The sequence below is a fragment of the Nicotiana tabacum genome, chromosome 20 (assembly GCF_000715075.1).
Source record: "Nicotiana tabacum cultivar K326 chromosome 20, ASM71507v2, whole genome shotgun sequence".
NCBI lineage: Eukaryota > Viridiplantae > Streptophyta > Magnoliopsida > Solanales > Solanaceae > Nicotiana > Nicotiana tabacum.
The window spans coordinates 167,485,670-167,507,943 of NC_134099.1; the positions used below are offsets into that span (position 1 = coordinate 167,485,670).

Below are 22,274 nucleotides of genomic sequence, written 5' to 3' on the forward strand. Positions count from 1 at the left end.
AAACTACAATTCAAATGATTACAACTCCCAAAACCCGGTAGAAATAAGTCACAAGCTTCTAAAAATTTATTCTTAGTGTTTCTATGTATCAAGATCTAAAGACAAATAAGGAAGCAACAATAAATGATAGAAGGGGACTCCGGAGTCGGCGGACGCTGGCAGATATACCTCGAAGTCTCCGTGCGCAGGTAACTCACTGACGTCTAAACTGGTAAGATGTACCTGGATCTGCACAAAAATATGTGCAGAAGCGTAGTATGAGTACACCACAGCGGTCCCCAGTAAGTGCCAAGCCTAACCTCAGTAGAGTAGTGACGAGGTCAGGTCAGGCCCTACTGGAGAATAGATAATGACATGAAAAAAATGTTTAAATAATTTAATAAGATAAAATGACTACGGAAATGAATCAAATAGTATGTCACATTTAATGACACCAAATAATTGCAAATAATATCTCGTGGAATCAAAACAGAATTTCTTTCAACTTTATGAAAATCACAACAATTAATCGAAGGCAACTATGGCCATAAATCAATATCAACAAGGGCACTACCGAGGTACCGCCTCGTAGTCCCAAATTATAAATAATTTCACAATATCTTATTTTCTTATATCACTGCGGGAGCCTTCACGATTTATTTAAAGAAAATATTTTTTTCGAAATAGCATCCCGCATTTTAGCCACGCTTATCACACCGCATGACTTCTAGTAGTCACCCCTACTAGCCACGCGTATCAAGCCACCCTTATCTCACCGCATGCGTTTCAATACCCAGACCTTATACTACCGCATGCGTATTAATATCACAATATATCACAATTTGCACCTCAAGTGCCCAATATTTCAATTTTCCACAATAAATCAACAACAATATTTTTTAATAATAAAGCGCTTATGGCTCATGCCAGAATAATCCAACAATAATATTGTTTCCACAATAATGAGCTCACGGCTCCATTACAATGAGTACAAAAAATATCTTACGAAAATATTCAAGAATAAATAATTCAGGAAAATAATATTTCAAATTTTTAATACGTTGCTTCAATATCAAATTTAAAAAATGTGAAATATTTCGTATTAATAATATTTAATTTAAAGAAAATCAACCTTCAAATAATGCACAGTATAAAAGAAACCAAGTTTCAATTAAACAGGTAAAATAATTAGCAGGAAAAGGTCAAACAAATTTAAAATATATATATCTCACATCAATGATGAAGAATATAACAAGATAAAATAATTTAATAAATGTGCAACAATGATCTACACAATTTAAAAATATAATATTTCACATTTAGCCCGTGTACACACTCGTCGCCTCGTGTACATGACTTTCAACACATTTCAATAATCACATTAATATCAATTCTAGGGGATATTTCTCCCACACAAGGTTAGACAAGTCACTTACCTCGACTTGCTCCAATTTAACCAAGTATTATACTTTTTCCTCGATTTTCTGACTCCGATCAACTCGTATCTAGTCATAATTAATTCGATACAGTCAACAAAAATTATAGAAATCAATTTCATAAGAAAATATTATATTTTTCAATGAAATCCGAAATTAGCTCAAAAATTGCACGTGGGGCCCATATCTCGGAATCCGACGAAACTTACAAAATCCGATAATCCATTTAATTACGAGTCCAACCATACCAGTTTCACTCAAATCCGACTCCGGATCGACACCGAAATCTCAAAAATTCGTTTCTATGAGATTTCTAAAATTTTCCAAATTTCAATCTCAAAACACTAATTAAATGGTGAAAACAATGATATATTCGTGTATATTGACCAAGTCCAAGTTAGAATCACTTACCCAAATATTTTTCCTTGAAAATATATCAAAATCGCCTCTCCTCAAGCTCCAATTCGTCAAAAAGGCAAATGGGATGAAGTCCCCTGTTTTTATAACTTACAGATTTGTCAGGGCGCTCGATTTTGTCAGGGAGCTCGATTTTGTCAGGGAGCTCGATTTTGTAAGCGAGCTCGATTTGTCAGGGAGCTCGATTTTGTTAGGGAGCTCGATTTTGACAGGGAGCTCGATTTTGTCAGGGAGCTCGATTTTGACAGGGAGCTCGATTTTGACAGGCAGCCCAATTTTGGCAGGCAACCCGATTTTGACAGCATTTCCAGCAGAAAAATTACAGCAGCTTTTGGAGCAGCTAAGTCCCACTTTTGATCCGTTAACCATCCGAAACTCACCCGAGGCCCTCGGGACCTCAACCCAATACACCAACAAGTCTTAAACATCATATGAACTTATTTGAAACCTCAAATCACATCAAACAACGCTAAAATCACGAATCAGATATACATTCAAGCCTAATGAACTTTGAAACTTTCAATTTCTACAAACAACACCGTAACCTATCAAATCAAGTCCGATTGACCTCAAATTTTGTACGCAAGTCATAAATGACATAACGGAGCTATAAAAATTTTCAGAATCGGATTTCGACCCCGATATAAAAAAGTCAACCCCTCGGTCAAACTTCCCAAAAATTTAACTTTTGGCATTTCAAGCCTAATTCCATTACGGACTTCCAAATAGAATTCCGATCACGCTTATAAGTCCAAAATTACCCTACGGAGCTGTTGAAATCATCAAAATTCTATTCTGGGATCATTTGCACATAATTCGACATCCGGTCACTATTTGAACTTAAACTTTAAATTTTTCATCAAAATTCCATATCTCGAGCTAGGGACCTCGGAATTTGATTCCGGGCATACGCCCAAGTCCCAATTCACGATACGGACCTACCAGAACTGTCAAAATACTGATCCGAGTCAGTTTACTCAAAATGTTGACCAAAGTCAACTTAGTTGTGTTTTAAAGCTCTAATTCATATTTTAATCCATTTTCAAATAAAAACTTTCCGAAAAAATTTTACGGACTGCGCACGCAAGTCGAGTAATGATAAATAGTGCTTAGATCATAGAATTAATCATTAAATTTAAAGATGACATTTTGGGTCATCACACGTCCCCAACTCTATAGTCCATGGGACGCCGCTTACGGTCCGCAAACTTCTTCATCTTCTTAGCTTCCCTATCCAAGTAGGACTTAGCAGTGTCAAGTTGCTCCTCCCATCCTTTGGCCATATGATAAGCCCCCAAACAATTTCCCTCGAATGCAGCGGGTAATAAATATGGAGTTTGTGGATTTTGGCCCGTGGCTAGCTCAAATGGTGTCCGCCCCGTGGACTCACTCAGCTGCAAGTTATAAGAGAATTGGGCGATGTCTAGGAGCCTTGCCCAATCTTTTTGATGCATCCTTACATAATGCCTCAAGTAGCATTCTAGTAACGCATTGACCCGTTCCGTTTGTCCATCTGTCTGTGGGTGAAAACTAGTGGAAAAGTTCAGTTCCATGCCAAGTATATCGAAAACCTTTCTCCAAAGGTTCCCAATAAAAAGGGGGGTCTTGATCACTGATAATATGCATCGGTAAGCCCCAATACTTCACCATATTCTTAAAGTTGGTGAGGCGGGCATGAAAGTTGCATATTTGGAAAATCTATCCACGACCACCATAATAGTACCATAACCATTGGACTTCGACATGCAAGTGATAAAGTCCATAATCACGCTCTCCCATGGACACTCTGCAACTGGTAGTGGCTCCAAAAGTCCTCCGGGTTGTTGCTCAACCTTGTCCTATTGACAAACAAGACAAGTCTACACATAACACTCTATGTCATATCGCATGCGTGGCCAATAGTAGACTGACTCAACCAAGGCCCTAGTGCGACGTTGGCCTGGATGACCAGCCCATATTTTGTCATGACTCTCCCTTATGATCCACTGTCTAATGTCTCCAAACTTAGGCACATAGACCCGCCGGCATATGGTAAGCAGGAGGCCGTCTTCGACCCAAAAACGTCTCGTATTGCCCTGTTTGGCTAACTTGATAAGTTGTTTGGCTGTTGGATCATGCTGCATGCCTTCTTTTATAACCTCACGAATGTCCCATTCTGTTGAAGTGATTGCAACAAGCTCGGCTTTTCGGCTCAAGGCATCGGCTACAACGTTACCTTTTCCCGGCTTATACTCCAGCACATAATCAAATTCGGCCAAGAAATCTTGCCACCTAGCCTGTTTTGGTGTGAGCTTCTTCTGCGTCTGAAAGTAGCTAGTAGCTAAATTATCGGTCTTGACCACGAACCTCGACCCGAGCAAATAATGTCGCCATGTATGAAGGAAATGCACAAAGGCAGTCATTTCCTGCTCTTGCACCGTGTAACGCTGCTCCGCTTCATTCAACTTGCGGCTCTCAAATGCTATAGGATGCTTATCCTGTATCAAGACACCCCAATTGGCAAAATATGAGGCATCTGTATGCACCTCAAATGTCTTGGCAAAGTCAGGTAATGCCAAGACTGGGTCCTCTGTTACAGCTGCCTTAAGGCCTTCAAACGCCTTTTGACAATGCTCCGTCCAAACCCATGGCTTGTTCTTCTTTAGAAACTCAGTCAATGGTGCATCTTTTGCTAAGTAGCCATTGATGAACTGACGATAGTAGTTAATAAGGCCAAGGAAGGATCTCAACTCAGTTACCTTTATAGGTGTCTCCCACTCCTGGATAGCACGTACCTTAGCCTCGTCCATGCGTAGCTCGCCAATTCTAATAACATGGCCTAAGAAGTGCACCTTTGATTGTGCAAACTCTCATTTCTCCCTCTTGATGTACAGATCATTCTCCTGCAAGACTTAGAAAACCTTCCTTAAGTGCTCCATATGCTCTTCTAAGGTGTTGCTGTAGATGACTATGTCGTCTAGGTAGACTACCACGAATTGATCAAGGTAGGGATGAAAAATCTTGTTCATAAGGGTGCAAAATGTGGCCGGTGCATTGGTTAAGCCGAAGGGCATCATCAACCACTCAAAGGATCCATATATCGTCACATATATTGTCTTCGGTGCATCCCCTTCTGCAATCCGAACCTGGTAGTAGCCTTTGCGAAGATTCACCGTTGTAAAGTACTTGTCTTGCCCAAGTCTATCGAACAAGTCAGCAATGAACGAGATCGGGTACTTATTCTTCACTTTGACCTTATTAAGTGCTCGGTAATCTATGCACTTGCACAGTGATCCATCCTTCTTCTTCTGTACCAATACTGGTGCGCCGAAAGGTGCCTTTGATGGGCGAATGTGACCAGTATCTAGAAGCTCTTTCAATTGTTTCTTGAGCTCCTCTAGCTCAGACGGTGCTATACGATATGGGGAAAATGCGGGTGGCTTAGCCCCTGGCTCCAATTCAATCTTGTGACCCACATCTTGCCTAGGCGGCAAGTGCTTAGGCAACTCCTCGGGCATGACGTCTTTGTTTTCCTCAAGAAACTTCTTTATGCAAGGCGGCAGTGTCTCTTGAAAACTCTTGTCTTCCTCCAGACTTGCGATGGTTGCCATGAACGTTGGCTCCCCCTTCTTGATCCCCTTGACAACCTGCATAGCTGAGAGTTGTGCTTGGATCTGCCTGTGTGGCATAGTCACTGTAGGTACCATGCAAGCTCCTTCTCGCTCCATAACTAAGAGATGTTGGAGGTAGGGGTCGATCAAAGTATGACAATTTCTAAAGAACTCTTGCCCCAATATGATGTCAAAGATATCCATAGCGGTTACGGTAAAGTTTGTCATACCTTTCCAAGTTCCCAATTTGACACCAACTCCATTAGCTATCCCACGAGCATTCTGTACCTCGGCATTCATAGTCTTGACGGGAGAGTTGGTTGGAGCAAGCTTCAATTCTAGTCTCTTTGTGGTAGCCTCAGTCACGAAATTATGAGTTGCTCCAGTATCCACCATTGCACGAGCAGGCTTATTGTTGATGGTGAGATATAACACCATACATTATAGAATGATAGGAAACAACAAATCATACAAAGCTATAAATAAACTTTAATTCAATGCATACTACGACTCTAACTTAACATTTAACTAAATCCAAGTAACTTTTTTCATACATCTTTCAAAGTTTGGTTAACTTAACATGTCCTCCTTTGTGGTCTGGCTATGTTATTTATCGTTTTATCCCCATTGACTTGAGCTGTTGATTAAAGTTTGGTTGTTCTCACCCCTACCTACTGTGAGAGAAAAAAATTCAATTTTGTTTTAAGAAATAAATTGAATATGGATAAATTGTTACTTTAGAACCCATTAACATAAAAATGGCTAGAACATCGAACCCTGTAACTTCAAATCCTGGCTCCGCCTCTGAAAGGTGATGGAGGTTTTAGAACCCTGGAGTTTATCACAACAGTCTTTATGGCTAAGAAAGGTGGAGATAGAAATTCTTTTTCCATCGGAAAATCCATATGACGAATTGGCACGAGTTATGTAAAGAACTGGAGGGAAGAAAAGCTGCTTTAACTATAAAACCAGTTAACTGGGAAAAACCTCCTGATGACTGGTTAAAAATCCACATAAAAAACTCCATTTCTGTAATAACAACTATGCTGAAGTGCAGGCAACTCTATCTGCTATTAACTGGTGTAACCAACATTTTACAGCACCATTTTGGAGTTGTAAATATGATAACTGATAAGAAAAGAGTCTGATCCCATGTTGAACTAACTAAGTGTGTAGACTGAAATTCAGGACATGCAAATTAAGTTTCAACACTGCTTTAGAGAAGCTAACTTGGTGGCTGATGCCTTAGCTAAATTCAGAAGCAAGGTATGGGATCACTCCACAACTGTTCAGCCATATAATACAATATAACACCATACATTATAGAATGATAGGAAACAACAAATCATACAAAGCTATAAATAAACTTTAATTCAATGCATACTACGACTCTAACTTAACATTTAACTAAATCCAAGTAACTTTTTTCATACATCTTTCAAAGCTTATTTTTATACCAGAAAACACCTTTGTCTTGAGATCCTTCATCTTTCTCAACATAGATGCACTCTTTCGAATCTCTCCATATCGCCTTATAAAACGAGGTACCATCAAATTGGTAGTACTCTCCTAGTAATGGCTTGATCGCTTTGGTTGCCTCCGTTGCGTGATAATGTGGAATGGTGGTGAATAAATGATGCAAAACGTGAGTATCTGTAATGTTGTGAAAGACCTTATTTAGCACACCGTAGTCTCTGTCTACAGTAGCTAAAGCTCCTCTTAACCAATCCCACTCAGATGAATCATAGTGTGGCAATGAAGAGTGAGTATGGTGCAAAAAAGTGATTAACACTATAAAGATGCTCATAATTTGGAGGGGTACCCCATAGATGCATATAAACCAAGCTAAACCTTGTGCCAAAGCAATGCGATACAACACATAACTAGCTGCAATCACACCTGCATCTGAAATGTAGATTTGTATCCTCTCGCGATTATTATATATTGGGCTATATGGATAAAAATGACATGCAAAGCGATGATATAGTCTGCCGGAGGCATTGAAGACCAAGTACAAAGGCCAGCCAAGAATGAGGGTGCAGGCAAGTCCGAGTACTCGTCCTAGTGGATTGTTCAAATACTTGGTGAGCTGTCTTAGTTCGGATTTAAGCCTAGGCACGTATACTTCATCATGCTCAAGGGAACTAGTGTTAGAATGGTGACGACGATGACTATGTTTCCAGGCAAAGTAGGGCGTTAAAAGTACAGAGTGGAGTATAAGACCAACAGTGTCATCTACCCATTGGTAATCACTGAAGGAATGGTGGCCACATTCATGGCCAATCATCCATATTCCAGTGAAAAGACAACCTTGAGCGATCCAGTAAATAGGCCATGCTAGGTAACTATATGGCGACGGAAGGAAATGGAAATAAGTTGTGGCAATATAGTAAAAGATGGAGACAAATATGAGATCTTGAACAAGATAAGAGAACGAGGGAATGAGAGATCGATGAAAGCAGTGAGGAGGAATGGTCTTCTTGATGTCGCCAATTGTAAAAGGGGGCTTTGAAAATGGCACTCTTTGGAGAGGATTTTTCTTTGGTTTAGTTGTTGGAGCAGACATATTATTTCCACCCACGGCACCCATTTTTTCTTCTCCTACCTCTTTAATCCTGAATCTGCAATTTAAGTTTGCTTCAAATCTTGGTTTATCTATTATCATAGTTAAGATAAAAGGTAGTGATTGAGTAAATTTGTTAGAATGAGCATATCCAAAATACTTTTATATAAAGATAAGAGTTTTTGTGAAAAACGAAATACCTTAAAATTCAAAAGGGACCTTTTTAGCCTTTAAAATCAGAAAAGCTGGAGATTTCTCTCTCCCACTTAGTCTTTCATTATAGAAACAGAGAAAGAGAGGCTAAATGGTTTGGCCAACTTTAGTCGCACATTGACAAGTAGGGTAGAATTATTTAAGAAGTAAGTACAGGTTTAGAAAGCAAAATTTCATGCATTATTGTCCATCGCCTTTAGATTCCAGTTTTTTCATTATTAAAACTTTCACCATTTGTCTTATTATTAGATTCCCCATACAGGAATGTTGTATAAGGGCAATTCGGTGCACAAAATATCTCGCGTTTACATTGAATTTGGGAAAGAGCCACAATCCAAGGAATAACTAATTTCATGGCTCGAACTCGTGATCTACAGGATACAACTTTGACCGTTGTTTCATGGTGTTTATTATGAAAACGAATAGATCATGAAATACTTTTACATAATGAAACAGTAATATCCTAACTCCCTGATGCCATCTTATACTATATTTTTGGGTCCATGTAACTTGACTTTTTCTGTTTTTTATTCTCACCTGGCAAGTTTTTATAGCCAGTTTTGTCATTATTTGGACTTTGTCCAGTTGTTTGATTAATGGAACCCCAATAATGCTGTACTAAAAAACGAAGAGATCATGAAATACTTCTTTATTTTATTATGGGTCAGATAATTTCTTCAATATTCTCTAATGGACATACCATTTTTCTGGTACATGCATCTTACAATTAATAATATTGTAGTTAATTATTAAAGGGTTAATAATACGCCTGTGTTGTTGGCTTAGAAGAAATTTAACACCAGCCTTATATATGAAGGTTTATCTTTAGCACATTCAGATGCATATTTATGATTTCAAATGAATAATGATACAACTATGTGAATATTGGAACAAAATTCCTGTCTAGTGTCTTTAGGTGGAAATATGACTGCATGTGTATATGTTGAGAATGATTGTCTGAATAAGTGGCGGAACCAGAATTTGAATCAATGGCGGAACCAGAATTTTTACCAAGGGATGCCAAAATATAAAAATATAAATACAACGAAAGTTTAGGGTAGTCAACGTATAGTAAATAGTAAATATATATAAAACGGAAAAATTTATCTAGCAATATAATGTAATTTTCCTGCGAAGGGGTGTCGATACACCCCTTGGAAATCGACCCCCTTAGTTGAATGTGGCTCTGCCACCGGTCTGAATGTGGCTGTGAAGTCTGAGTCTCTCTTGATCATTACTATTCCCTCTCTTTAAAAAGGATTGTATTAATTTGACTTGACAAACATTAATAAATAAAGAAAGACTTTTGAAATATGAGGTCTTAAATAAGCCATACCATTTGTGTGGCTGTAAAATATTTGAAACTTGTAGTCTAAAACCTGCCATAATATATGTGTGGCTATAAATGCTTCCTATTGAGCAAATATTGAAATGTGTCAATCTTTTTGAAACATACTAATAAGGAAATAGTGTGAATCTTTTTGAAAGAGAGAAAGCAGATTATTATTAATAAGTGATCTTTAATAAGTAATCTATATTATATTAAAAGTATGAAAACACTTAACGAAATATCGTTCACTTTTTTTACCCTTTAAAAATCAGTTTTACATTGGATAAAATTATAATTTAAATTACTTTCCTAATATTTAGGACTTTAAAATCAAATCAAATTTTGGTTTACTAATTCAAACCTTATTTGAATTAGGTAAGAAGTCCTTAACATTTCCGAAATTTTATGACCTTTTCAATTAATATAGGAATTATATCAATTTATGGTAAACTTCTCCATATGCAAACAATACGCGTTTGTCTATTTTTTCTTTTTTTGCTTAAATATAATTAATCATTTAAATTCTATTAGCATAAAATGTATGTATCCATAACTTTCTGCATTATTAACTAATGCATACAGAAACAATGGAGCCGTGGAAAGACCTGAGCGGAAAAGTAGTAATGGTGACAGGTGCGTCGTCAGGAATAGGGCGAGAGTTCTGTCTCGACTTGGCGAAAGCCGGCTGCAGCATCATTGCTGCCGCTCGTCGTATTAACAGACTGAAATCTCTCTGCGACCAGATTAATAACTCGGAAGACACCCAGCGCGCAATCGCCGTCCAGCTTGATGTCACCGCGGATGGTTCTACAATTGAGGCTGCTGTACAGAGAGCTTGGGACGCCTTCGGACGTATTGATGCCTTGGTTAACAATGCCGGACTTAGAGGTACGATAACATAGTGAGTATACATCAGGGGCGGATGCAACATCTAACTATCAGGTTCAACTGAACCCAATACTTTCGACGCGGAGCATACAATGCTGTGGTTGTGGTGCTAGAAATTTTATCTTGAGTATGTACTTAAAATTAAATAGTCACTTTATTTGACCAGGTAATGTGCATTCTTCACTGAAATTGCCAGAGGAGGAGTGGAACCATACCTTTAAGACAAACCTAAGAGGGGCATGGTTGGTGTCCAAATATATTTGTAGACGAATGCGCGATGCTAAACAGGGCGGAGGATCTGTTATTAATATCAGTTCAACTGCTGGTCTGAATCGGGTACTAATACCAGGGGGTGTTGCTTACGCTTCTTCAAAGATGGCTCTTGACATGGTCACCAAGGTACTTGTACTATTACTTTGGTTTTCTTCTGAGATTTGTAGCACAATTAGTTATAGCTTCATTCGACCGCACTGTTGAAGGAATATTCATCATTAAGGTTGAGTCCTTATTACATGCCATCTTACTAAAAGGACTGAGCTCTTGCTATGCAAGCGGGATATGGGAAGGGCCGGACAACAAGGTCTTTTGTACGCAGTCTTACCTTGCATTTTTGCAAGAGGTTGTTTCCATGGCTTGAACCCGTAACCTCCTGGTCATATAGCAGCAACTTTACCAGTTACGCCAATGTTCCCTTTCTTGCATGCCATCTTAATAAAAGGTTTAATTTGATGAAGGCGGAGTCTATAAAGTAGCTAGCTTAGGGCATGGTAACATTAGTTAGGAACCACCCTAATGTAAAATGAAGAGATTAAATCTTCCATGAGAAAGCAAAATAGTTAAATGCAGGAACGACTCGCATTTTTTTTAATATTAGAGTAACAATTTGTGTTTGGCCAAGGTGTCAAGAGTGCTTATAAGAGAATTACTTTTTCAGCTTCTGAAAAAATAGCTTCTTTTTTTTTTTCTCTAAAAGCTTGCCAAATATCTCAACTCTCCAAATTTAACACTTTTTTTTAAAAACAAATACATGAGAATTGTCGATTTTTCCTCTCAGTTATACATGGTAATTAATTGTATTTGCATTAATTGATTATTCAAATAATGGAATGGCAGATGATGGCCCTGGAATTGGGAGTAGAGAAGATCAGAGTGAACTCAGTATCACCAGGAATTTTCAAATCTGAAATAACAGAGAGTCTTATGCAAAAGGAATGGTTCAATAATGTTACTTTGAGAACCATTCCTTTGAAAACTCTTGGAACGACAGATCCGGCTTTAACATCAGTGGTCAGGTACTTAATTCATGATTCTTCAGAATATGTTTCAGGCAATGTCTTCATTGTCGACGCTGGAACAACTTTAGTAGGTGTTCCCATTTTCTCATCACTGTAGACAAAGAGAATGGACATGTTAGATAAAATATAATGTTGGTTTTGTCTCATGACTTCAATTGTCGAAGTGAAATGTATCTTATTGTAGTCTAAACAAAAAATCGTAGGACTCTAAGTATCTCTATATGTATTCAGCCATATATTTTTGAATACGATTTATCTACAAGGACATATGTTTAAGGCCTATAAGCCAAGGTATGATTTCCGTTGTATTTAAGAAGGCATACCAATTTAAAAATATTTTGAAAGGATATGATGAATGCGATTTTAGTACTATTAAAGAAGGGCCAAATACATGCTGAAACTGAATACTAAGTCTGCATCTTATAACTGAAACTAAAGTTGTGAGCTGAGTTTAAAACGGATATCGGAATGTGAAGCTGAAAACTGAGTTAGTTTTAAAGAAATAACTTTTCTGAATATTTTGGACATCGTGTCACGTCCTTAGTAGTTAACTAAGTACACGTGCGATACTTGACAACTCGCTAACGATCTTGCACAACTTGTTCATATTCTTGCTATGCCAAGTCAACCTTACTACACTCAAGATCGCTAAGAGATTGGTAGAAAGAACATAAGAGAATTGTTAAAGGAAGCTTTGTATTAGAGAGAACTCGAATTGTTTGCTTGATGAATTACAAATGAATGACTCCCTTTATATACTAGTCTCCTAGGGGCTAGTGTGTAAATATTAATTGTTACACAAGTCCTTAACATTCACAAGATAAAGGCTTTCACTAGAATTCTCTACAAGCCTAGAAGATTTCAAGAACATTCCTAGCAAATCCATAAGCATCTAGGATCTTCCAAAGGAAATGTCCATACTTTTCTAGAATCTTCTCACAAATGCTAGCCTTCCTCCTATGTAAGATTCCACATGCTTTAATATATGCCAAATGGCACCTATGTGGTATGATGACATGGCGGGTCATTACACTCTCCCCCACCTAATGTTGCGACGACCGCGGCGCAATGCTGCCGCATAAACTCTCGGATCTTATCTTTGAACTGCCATAAATCTTCATATCGTTCCCATGTGGCCTCATCTGGTGATTGCCCCTTTCAATGGACGAGGAACATAGCAGTGGCTTTATGCCTTTGTTTTCGCGTGGCCTGGTAATCCATGATAGCCTCAATCTCCTTATCATGCGAGGAGGTGATAGTCATAGGCGCTCGACTTGATTGGCCCCTACTCGGATCATCCTTATCTTCATGATATGGCTTAAGCACACTGGCATGGAAGACATGGTAGATCTTAAGATACGATGGCATGTCAAGCTTGTATGAGATCTTGCCTAGCTTGGCGATGATCTTAAATGGCCCCTCATACTTGCGAATCAGATTCTGATGCATGCCCCGTAGTGCCTTGAACTGTCTTGGGTTAAACTTCACCATGACCACGTCCCCAACTCTATAGTCCGTGGGACGCCGCTTATGGTCCGCAAACTTCTTCATCTTCTTAGCTTCCCTATCCAAGTAGGACATAGTAGTGTCAAGTTGCTCCTCCCATCCTTTGGCCATATGATAAGCCCCCAAACAATTTCTCTCGAATGCAGCAGGTAATAAATGTGGAGTTTGTGGCTGTTGGCCCGTGGCTAGCTCAAATGGTGTCCGCCCCGTGGACTCACTCTACTGCAATTTATAAGAGAATTGGGCGATGTCTAAGAGCCTTGCCCAATCTTTCTAATGCGTGCTTACATAATGCCTCAAGTAGCATTCTAGTAACGCATTGACCCGTTCCGTTTGTACATCTGTCTGTGGGTGGAAACTAGTGGAAAAGTGCAGTTCCGTGCCAAGTATGTCGAATAACTCTCTCCAAAAGTTCCCAGTAAAACGGGGGGTCTCGATCACTGATAATATGCCTCGGTAAGCCTCAATACTTCACCACATTCTTAAAGAATAACTTGGCGGCTTCCTTGGCAGTGCAACCTGGTGAGGCGGGCATGAAGGTTGCATATTTGGAAAATCTATCCACGACCACCATAATAGTACCATAACCGTCACACTTCGACATGCAAGTGATAAAGTCCATAATCACGTTCTCCCATGGACGCTCTGCAACTGGTAGTGGCTCCAAAATTCCTCCTCAACCTTGTCCTATTGACAGACAAGACAAGTCTCCACATAACACTCTATGTCATCTCGCATGCGTGGCCAATAGTAGATTGACTCAACCAAGGCCCTAGTACGACGTTGGGCTGGATGACCAGCCCACATTGTGTCATGACTCTCCCTTATGATACACCGCCTAATGTATCCAAACTTAGGCACGTAGACCCGCCGGCATGTGGTAAGCAGGAGGCCATCTTCGACCCAAACACGTCTCGTATTGCCCTGTTTGGCTAACTCGATAAGTTGTTTGGCTGCTGGATCATGCTGCATGCCTTCTTTTATAACCTCATGAATGTCCCATTTTGTTGAAGTGATTGCAACAAGCTCAGCTTTCCGGCTCAAGGCATCGGCTACAACGTTACCTTTTTCTGGCTTATACTCCAGCACATAATCAAATTCGGCCAAGAAATCTTGCCACCTAGCCTGTTTTGGTGTGAGCTTCTTCTGCATCTGAAAGTAGCTAGTAGCTAAATTGTCGGTCTTGTCCACGAACCTCGACCCGAGCAAATAATGTCGCCATGTATGAAGGCAATGCACAATGGCAGTCATCTCCTGCTCTTGCACCGTGTAACGCCGCTCCGCTTCATTCAACTTGCGGCTCTCAAATGTTATAGGATGCTTATCCTGCATCATGACACCCCCAATGGCAAAATATGAGGCATCTGTATGTACCTCAAATGTCTTGGTAAAGTCAGGTAATGCCAGGACTGGCTCCTCTGTTACAGCTGCCTTAAGGCCTTCAAACACCTTTTGACAATGCTCCGTCCAAACCCATGGCTTGTTCTTCTTTAGAAACTCAGTCAATGGTGCATCTTTTGCTGAGCATTGATGAACCGACGATAGTAGTTAATAAGGCCAAGGAAGGATCTCAACTCAGTTACCTTTATAGGTGCCTCCCACTCCTAGATAGCACGTACCTTAGCCTCGTCCATGTGTAGCTCGCCAATTCTAATAACATGGCCTAAGAAGTGCACCTTTGATTGTGCAAACTCTCATTTCTCCCTCTTGATGTACAGATCGTTCTCCCGCAAGACTTAGAAAACCTTCCTTAAGTGCTCCATATGCTCTTCCAAGGTATTGCTATAGATGACTATGTCGTCTAGGTAGACTACCACGAATTAATCAAGGCAGGGATGAAAAATCTTGTTCATAAGGGTGCAAAATGTGGCCGGTGCATTGGTTAAGCCGAAGGGCATCACCAACCACTCAAAGGATCCATATCTCGTCACACATGTTGTCTTCGGTGCATCCCCTTCTGCAATGCAAACCTGGTAGTAGCCTTTGCGAAGATTCACCATTGTAAAGTACTTGGCTTGCCCAAGTATATCGAACAAGTCGGCAATGAGTGAGATCGAGTACTTATTCTTCACTGTGACCTTATTAAGTGCTCGGTAGTCTATGCACTTGCGCAGTGATCCATCCTTCTTCTTCTATACCAATACTGGTGCGCCGAAAGGTGCCTTTGATGGGAGAATGTGACCAGTATCTAGCAGCTCTTTCAATTGTTTCCTGAGCTCCTCTAGCTTAGGCGGTGCCATACGATATGGGGCAAATGCGAGTTGCTTAGCCCCTGCCTCCAATTCAATCTTGTGATCCACCTTTCGCCTAGGCGGCAAGTGCTTAGGCAACTCCTCGGGCATGACGTCTTTGTTTTCCTCAAGAAACTTCTTTATGCAAGGCGGAAGTGTCTCTTGAAAACTCGTCTTCCTCTAGACTTGCGATGGTTGACATGAATGTTGGATCCCCCTTCTCGATCCCCTTGACAACCTGCATAGCTGAGAGTTGTGCTTAGATCTGTCTGTGTGGCATAGTCACTGTAGGTACCATGCAAGCTCCTTCTCGCTCCATAACCAAGAGATGTTGGAGGTGGGGTCGATCAAAGTATGACAATTTCTAAAGAACTCTTGCCCCAATATGATGTCAAAGATATCCATAGCGGTTACGGTAAAGTTTGTCATACCTTTCCAAGTTCCCAATTTGACACCAACTCCATTAGCTACCCCACGAGCATTCTGTACCTCGGCATTCATAGTCTTGACGGAAGAGTTGGTTGGAGCAAGCTTCAATTCTAGTCTCTTTGCGGCAGCCTCAGTCACGAAATTATGAGTTGCTCCAGTATCCACCATTGCACGAGCAGGCTTGTTGTTGATGGTGAGATCAACGTACTTATTTCCATTCTCGGTAGGTTGGATAGCTTACTTCGTGACAGAACCACATAATCCGATCATACCCAACTGTGTGGTTCCCAAACTCTCTCATTGCGGCTGCTCCTTCCGTTCACGGACCATGGCGCTGAGGCTCTTTAGGTCGGGACAATTCCTGAAGCTGTACGGCCCTCCGCATATGTAATATCCCTTCTTCTTGGCCTACGCCTTCTTCTCAGCGTAGCCCTAACGGCCACTTGACTTTTTGGAATCTTGAGTCTTGTAGTATTGTTATTGTATCTCCTTGCCTTTGCCACGGTCTCCCCCACCTTTGACATTGTTAACCTTTGATTCTTTGCCTTTTCCTTTGTCATGCCTGAAATCCATCAATGATTCGGCCTCCACTATGGTGATTACTAGGGGTGTACATGGGTCGGCTTGGTTTGGAATTTTTAACCAAATCAATGGTGTCGGGTTTTTAAATCTATAAACCAAACCAAACCAAGAAACTCGGGTTTTTCAAACTCGGTTTTTTTCGGGTTTTCGGGTTTTCTTCCCGGTAAAGTCTTCATAGCACTAAATATGTAAATTGTGCACCAAATATATTTTTAGTCCTATTAAGATATAATTATATAATGTATTTTTTGAGAAAATAACATAATAATATGAAATAAGTCATAGCATTATCCTAAAATATTCAATAACAAAGATAATAAAATTACATAAAGCAAATATTGCTAATTAATAAGCATAATTAAAATTAACATAATCTAAATATACTATATATGTCATGCTAAACTAAGTATAGCTAATAAGTACTATTAATTACATAACTAAACAATAAAGAAAAAGATAAAGTAAGTTAAGCATTTTCATTATAAATCAATGTAAAACTAAAAAATAGATATCCAACACTATCATCATTCCTAGTGTTGAATTGAGTTTCTTTTGTTAGCATTAGTATTTGTTTACCCTTAAAATCGAATAACAATTAAATTTGTAAGTGGTTTTAAGGATATGTGATTTCACTTGGCACAAACTGAGAAATATAAAAATTGAAGTTAGAAATTAACTGTAAAATAAAGCAAACCGATATATCATACAGCTTTGGCCCTTGAGCTAGGTTGCCCTCGCACCAACTAAGTGTATTATTGAAGAGTAAGAACTTAACTACTGAATAAGAGAGCTTAAGAGAGAAAACGTAATATATTGCTTTGTTATGCGTGAATACGTCCTTACAAAATGATTGGAACTCCCTTTATATAGTAGAGGAGTTTTACATATGGTACAATTCTAAATACAGAAGGAAATATCCTGATTGGCTAATCAACCGGTCTTGACTTTATATATACCGAGATCTCTGCCACAAACCTCGCCCGGTCATGGATTCCTCGGCTTTCTGTTATTCGACTTAGCAGGCTTCCTTCGATCTTGCTAGATCTCTATCCTTCTCGGTCTCGACCTTAGCTAGTCTCGATCTCTATCGAACCCTGAATCACAAGCTAGGCAATATTTATTCATGTAACGATCCAATATAACTTGGGATTGAACCTCGGTCTGCCACCCCGGTCTCGATTAACCATACAAAGACAGTATACAGATAATCCCCTTGTTTTTTTGGAGAGTAATGACAAGAAACGATTTGAGCCTTCGATCATGACGTAATCGTCGTGACATAAGCAGCAAAAGTGACCGAAACGTCTCGTTGGTACAGTTTTCCAGATATTTCATGCGCGTCAGTCGTCGGTCGACCACTACCAGTTTTGAACCGTCGTTGTGAAACCGATAAATAGCCCCCTTCTTCATTATTTCAAACTTTACTTTCAAATCTTTTTCATTCCAATCTCCATAGTTCTTTGCCTTCTTCAAAGTTTCCTATCTTCGGATCTTTGAATTTCTTTGCTTGTTCTTCCTAAAACACCAAATACTTCAGTCTACATTCTTCTTTGCCCACAAAAACTAAATGGCCAAAATATCTAAAACTGTTCCGCAAAAAGAGGTTGCTTCCTCATCTCGGCCGGCCGGCGAGAAACTAGTGGTGGAGCCATGCCCTGAAGAACTTATTCCTGGGGGGTGTGTCATAGATTCCGACTTTAAGGTTGAGAAACCCTCATCGGTTCCTGGTCGATGCGAGCCGATATCGAGATATATATGCTCGATTCCCAAAAGCCTCCTTGACCAGGTGAAGAAAGATCGCAATTGGGGAAACAAAGAGGTTGTGATACCGGCACCAGAAGAAGCAATCACCACCCACATGGAAGGGTTCCTGAGTGTTTACACTTATCCTTTCAAGCTGGGTCCCCTCGATCCGATCATCATAGACTTCTGCAAGAAATACCATGTGGCCCTCGGCCAAATTCACTCTCTTTCTGGAGGATCGTGATACTGCTCCATTTCTTCGTGAGCAAAATCGACGGGCTTCCCTTCACTCTTGACCACCTCATAAGATTATATAGCCTTCGACTCTATCGAGGTGGGCTGATAAAGCTTCAACGCCTGGCTACCAAGGCTCTTATCTTGAGTACAGATGAAGACAAATATCGGGGATGGATGGGCCGCTTCGTTTGGGTGAAGACCACAGACCTAATCCCGGCTGAGAGCATGCTATTTCCTGAGAAATGGAATATGAAATGTAAGTATGATTCCATCTTTAATTTCCGTTCGTTGTTTTTTCTTCTTCATCCTTTCTTATCAATGTTTTTCTCGATGCAGCCATTGCTTGGATGCTGGGTGCGGTTCCCCACCTTGAGAACTGGGTTAGGAGCCTGGTTTCGACGTTAACACACACCGAGCGCGCATGGCGCGATTTGTCAAAGGGTCGGTAGGAGGCTCGTACTCATGATAAGACTTTTTCCTGAATTACCGATTTGTCTATCGTTCAAACATCATTTCAAACATGAGTTTACTTACTTTCTCCTTTTGTAGGTATCGAAAACGATGCGACTATGAGACCCCCATCCGGTGATGAAGAAGTTGCATCACCTATCTCGAAACTGGCAAAAGAGTATAAGAGGAAAAGGGCCTCGAACTCCGAGAGTCAAAAACCTAAGAAGAGAATAGACCGTAAACCCAAGGGGAACACAATTCCACTGACTATGGAGTCAGTCCAAAGGCTAAGGGAAGAAGAAGAAGAAGAAGAAGAGAAAGAAGATGATTCTAGGTTGGTGGCCCGTGCGCGAGCTAGCACCGAGATTCAGAGAACTCTGAAACCGGTGGGAGTTGATACTACTCCGTCTAGGCTCGATGAGGTCGAGGAGGAGACTTCGGCCCAAGTCCCCGGGACGATAGGAACCAGAGATGCTTTATCTCGGAGCAAAGAGACCATTGAAGAGGTGGTGGATACTGGTGCAGAAACCAGGCTCGAGGCTCCCCAAGACAGAGGCGGCACCCCAAAAAACCCCCTTGGGGCAATAGAGATTGGGGATTCCCCCTCATTTCCTTTATTTTTTGAGTCGATGATACACGATGCTCAGGCCGTAGAGACTTGTTACGGGGAAGGATCCCACAGAGAGAAAGATCCTTTTCGTGGTTATTTTGTTGGGGTAGAAGGTGTCAACGGTCTGAATGACTTGGAGGTTTCGAAGAAGAGTTCGGGCAAGGCTTCCTCGAGTTTTAAACTGACCAATCAATTTTCGGCCCCTAGTGCCGATCCCGGGTGCAAGAGAACAATCGTTATAACGGTCTCGGAGGATGCCCGAGTTCTTGTTGCCCCCGTAGGGGTAGCTAGCTACCTCCAACATTTGGTCATGGAAGAAGACCAAGCCCTGATGGATGAGGTGGGAGAGCCTTGTCTTTTCAACGAAGCCCAACAGGCCCTGAACCGGGTAAGTTCATATTTTCTTTGTCAATTTTCGTACTTGTACTTTTCTTCCCTTGTATAATTCCTTCTTTCTATTTTTGTAAGCTTCTGTGCTTCATCACGAGGCTTTTTTTAGATCCCGAGGGGAGCTGAGCCGGTACGAAGCTAAAAATCGAGGGCTTACTGAGGAGAGAGATGCCTTCAAGCTTCTCAGTGAGCAGAGAGAAGGGGAAGCAAAAGAACTTCGGGCTGAGCTAGAAGCAGCTCAATAAGATCAAGCTAATCTAGACGAACAAGAAAAAAGAATTTTTGATGTTAATGACACTGACTCGGGCATGGTGGCTAACAGTTCGGTCCCATAGGTCCAGCGAAAGCTCGATATGATCGGAAAACTTCGTGAGGAAGTGGGCGCAGTGAAAGCGGAGGCCAATGTGTGGAAGAAGAACATGGACCACCTTGCCTTAGAAAAGGAAGTTGCTCGAGCTCAACTGGCCTCGACTGAGACCCAACTCCGAAGCTTGAAAGAGAAGGCCTTGGTGCAATCCATGAAAATTGAGGAGTTCCAGTCTCGGTTGGGTTAAGCAACTTCTGATCGAGAGAGGCTGGCCACAGAACTTGCAGCGGCCAAATCGAAGGTCAAAACAACCAAGGCTAATGCTGATGCAATGGTGGCCGGCTGAAGCTGCTCAGGTTCGAGCAAAAGAGGTTGCCGAAGCTGCTCTGGCTCGAGCAAACTGGGTTGCCGAGCATGCTAAATGCCAGTCTCGAAGGGAGACTCTCGATGAGATCCATGCTAAGGAGCTCGAAGCTGAAGCCAGAGTGTTGGCCTTTCTCGATGATGATGATTCTGGGAGTATGAGCTGATTTGTAAGCGGAGAAGGCCTCGAGAGCGAAGATGTTTCTCCCGGAGAAGACTAAGTCCTTTATGATTAGTATTTTTTGTGTTTCTTTTTAGACCGTTTCGGTTTTTTGTTGGGAAATTTGATTGGCCCATGTTGCCCTTGTTAATAATTATTTATTTATATATATATATATATATATATATATATATATATATATATATATATATATATATATATATATATATAAACTTTCTTCCTTTCTGCCTTATAAGAATATGAAGTTGTATTCTAAGGTCCGAGGTTTAGATAATTTGATTGAAACCGAACTAGTATAGCCCTTAGGCTTTATGATCGATTGAGTGCTTGCTCAAACTCGAAGTAAGGTAACCCTTAGGTTTTTTATTTGAGCGAGGATGGTCTCTCAAACTCAAAGAAAAAACAACCCTTAGGCTTTTGTATTAGGCCGATATAGCCTTTGTAAAAAAGATTGTTTCTGGCTTTCTCCCCTTTTCGGCTTGAATTTTTTTTTATCATTTGTATTTGCAAAACTTGTAATGCCTTAGCATGCAATAAGGAACTGTTCGAGAGTTCGAACAATTTTGTACTCATTAGAGTTTTCGAGGCTTGATATTATCGAAACTTTTTATGATTTTGCCGAGGGTAGCCCTTTTAACCGGTTTATGAGGAAATTCGAAGGCCTGTTTTGTTACGAAATTCGGACGTCTCCGAACCATGTTAATTCGGCCGTAGCCTTTTTAGTTCGGGATTTCCCCCTTGGGCATATTTTCCCTTTCTACTTCGATCTTGCCCGTAGTGTCATTCCCCGAGTGGGTGGCCGTGGCCTTTAAGAATCGAGGGTTGCCTAAAAGGTCTTATGATCTTGGAGTTTTAATAATTTGATCTCATTTATTTTTCGGACGGTAGTCCCCGAGCATGGGGGTAATTATCCGAACTCTGGTTATGGTCGGCCCTTAAGCCTATTTACATAATAGATCGAGAGTATGAAATTCTAAAGTAGAAAATATTTTTTAAGGCATGAGATATCAGTAAAGAAAAATACTTCTCTTTATAAATGATTATACATGCATACATGTTCTGTGCCAGGGCTCGAGCAAACTACGCGGGCACGGTTCATTTGACCATTTAGCAATTACAAATTTTTCTTATCGAGACCCTGCTGCCATGCAATAATTTCTTCGCATCAAAGTTGACATTCGAGGGAAATCCCCCCCAGTATTCGAGGTTGATTGCAAAGAAACCTCGAATACTATTGAATTGTTCTAAGTTAGCACGATCAATGGTTGCCTAATTAAAAATCTCGTCGGAAAACCCATTTGGGACAAAACCGGTCTAAGAAAAAAAGAGTGCAACACGTGCTTTTAGACCTAAAGGCTTCGTGTCGAAGAATCCACCGTTGTTTCTGGTCGAACACCTGCAAGGGTTAGTTTAAAATATAAATGAAAATGGAAGGGGCCGTACCTTAGCAGTAGTATTATTTTAGGTGCGATACATTCCAATTGCTCGGTAGTTGTTCGCCATTCATCGTGCCGAGCTTGTATGATCCTTTTTT

General features: G+C 40.5%; 2 protein-coding genes across 2 annotated transcripts; one reads left to right on the plus strand and one right to left on the minus strand.

Annotated features, from left to right (window-relative positions):
• Nucleotides 1-6,698: 6,698 nt before the first annotated feature.
• On the minus strand, nt 6,699-8,302 carry LOC107773163 (delta(12)-fatty-acid desaturase FAD2-like). Its single transcript, XM_075240871.1, has one exon. It carries the CDS (start codon nt 8,085-8,087, stop codon nt 6,861-6,863), a length of 1,227 nt encoding a protein of 408 aa, XP_075096972.1. The 5' UTR covers nt 8,088-8,302; the 3' UTR covers nt 6,699-6,860.
• Nucleotides 8,303-10,056: 1,754 nt separating this feature from the next.
• Nucleotides 10,057-12,418, plus strand: LOC107768837 (uncharacterized). Its single transcript, XM_016587988.2, has 3 exons — nt 10,057-10,416; nt 10,583-10,815; nt 11,530-12,418. The coding sequence occupies exons 1-3, from the start codon at nt 10,101-10,103 to the stop codon at nt 11,806-11,808; spliced, it is 828 nt and encodes a 275-aa protein (XP_016443474.1). The 5' UTR covers nt 10,057-10,100; the 3' UTR covers nt 11,809-12,418.
• Nucleotides 12,419-22,274: the final 9,856 nt, after the last annotated feature.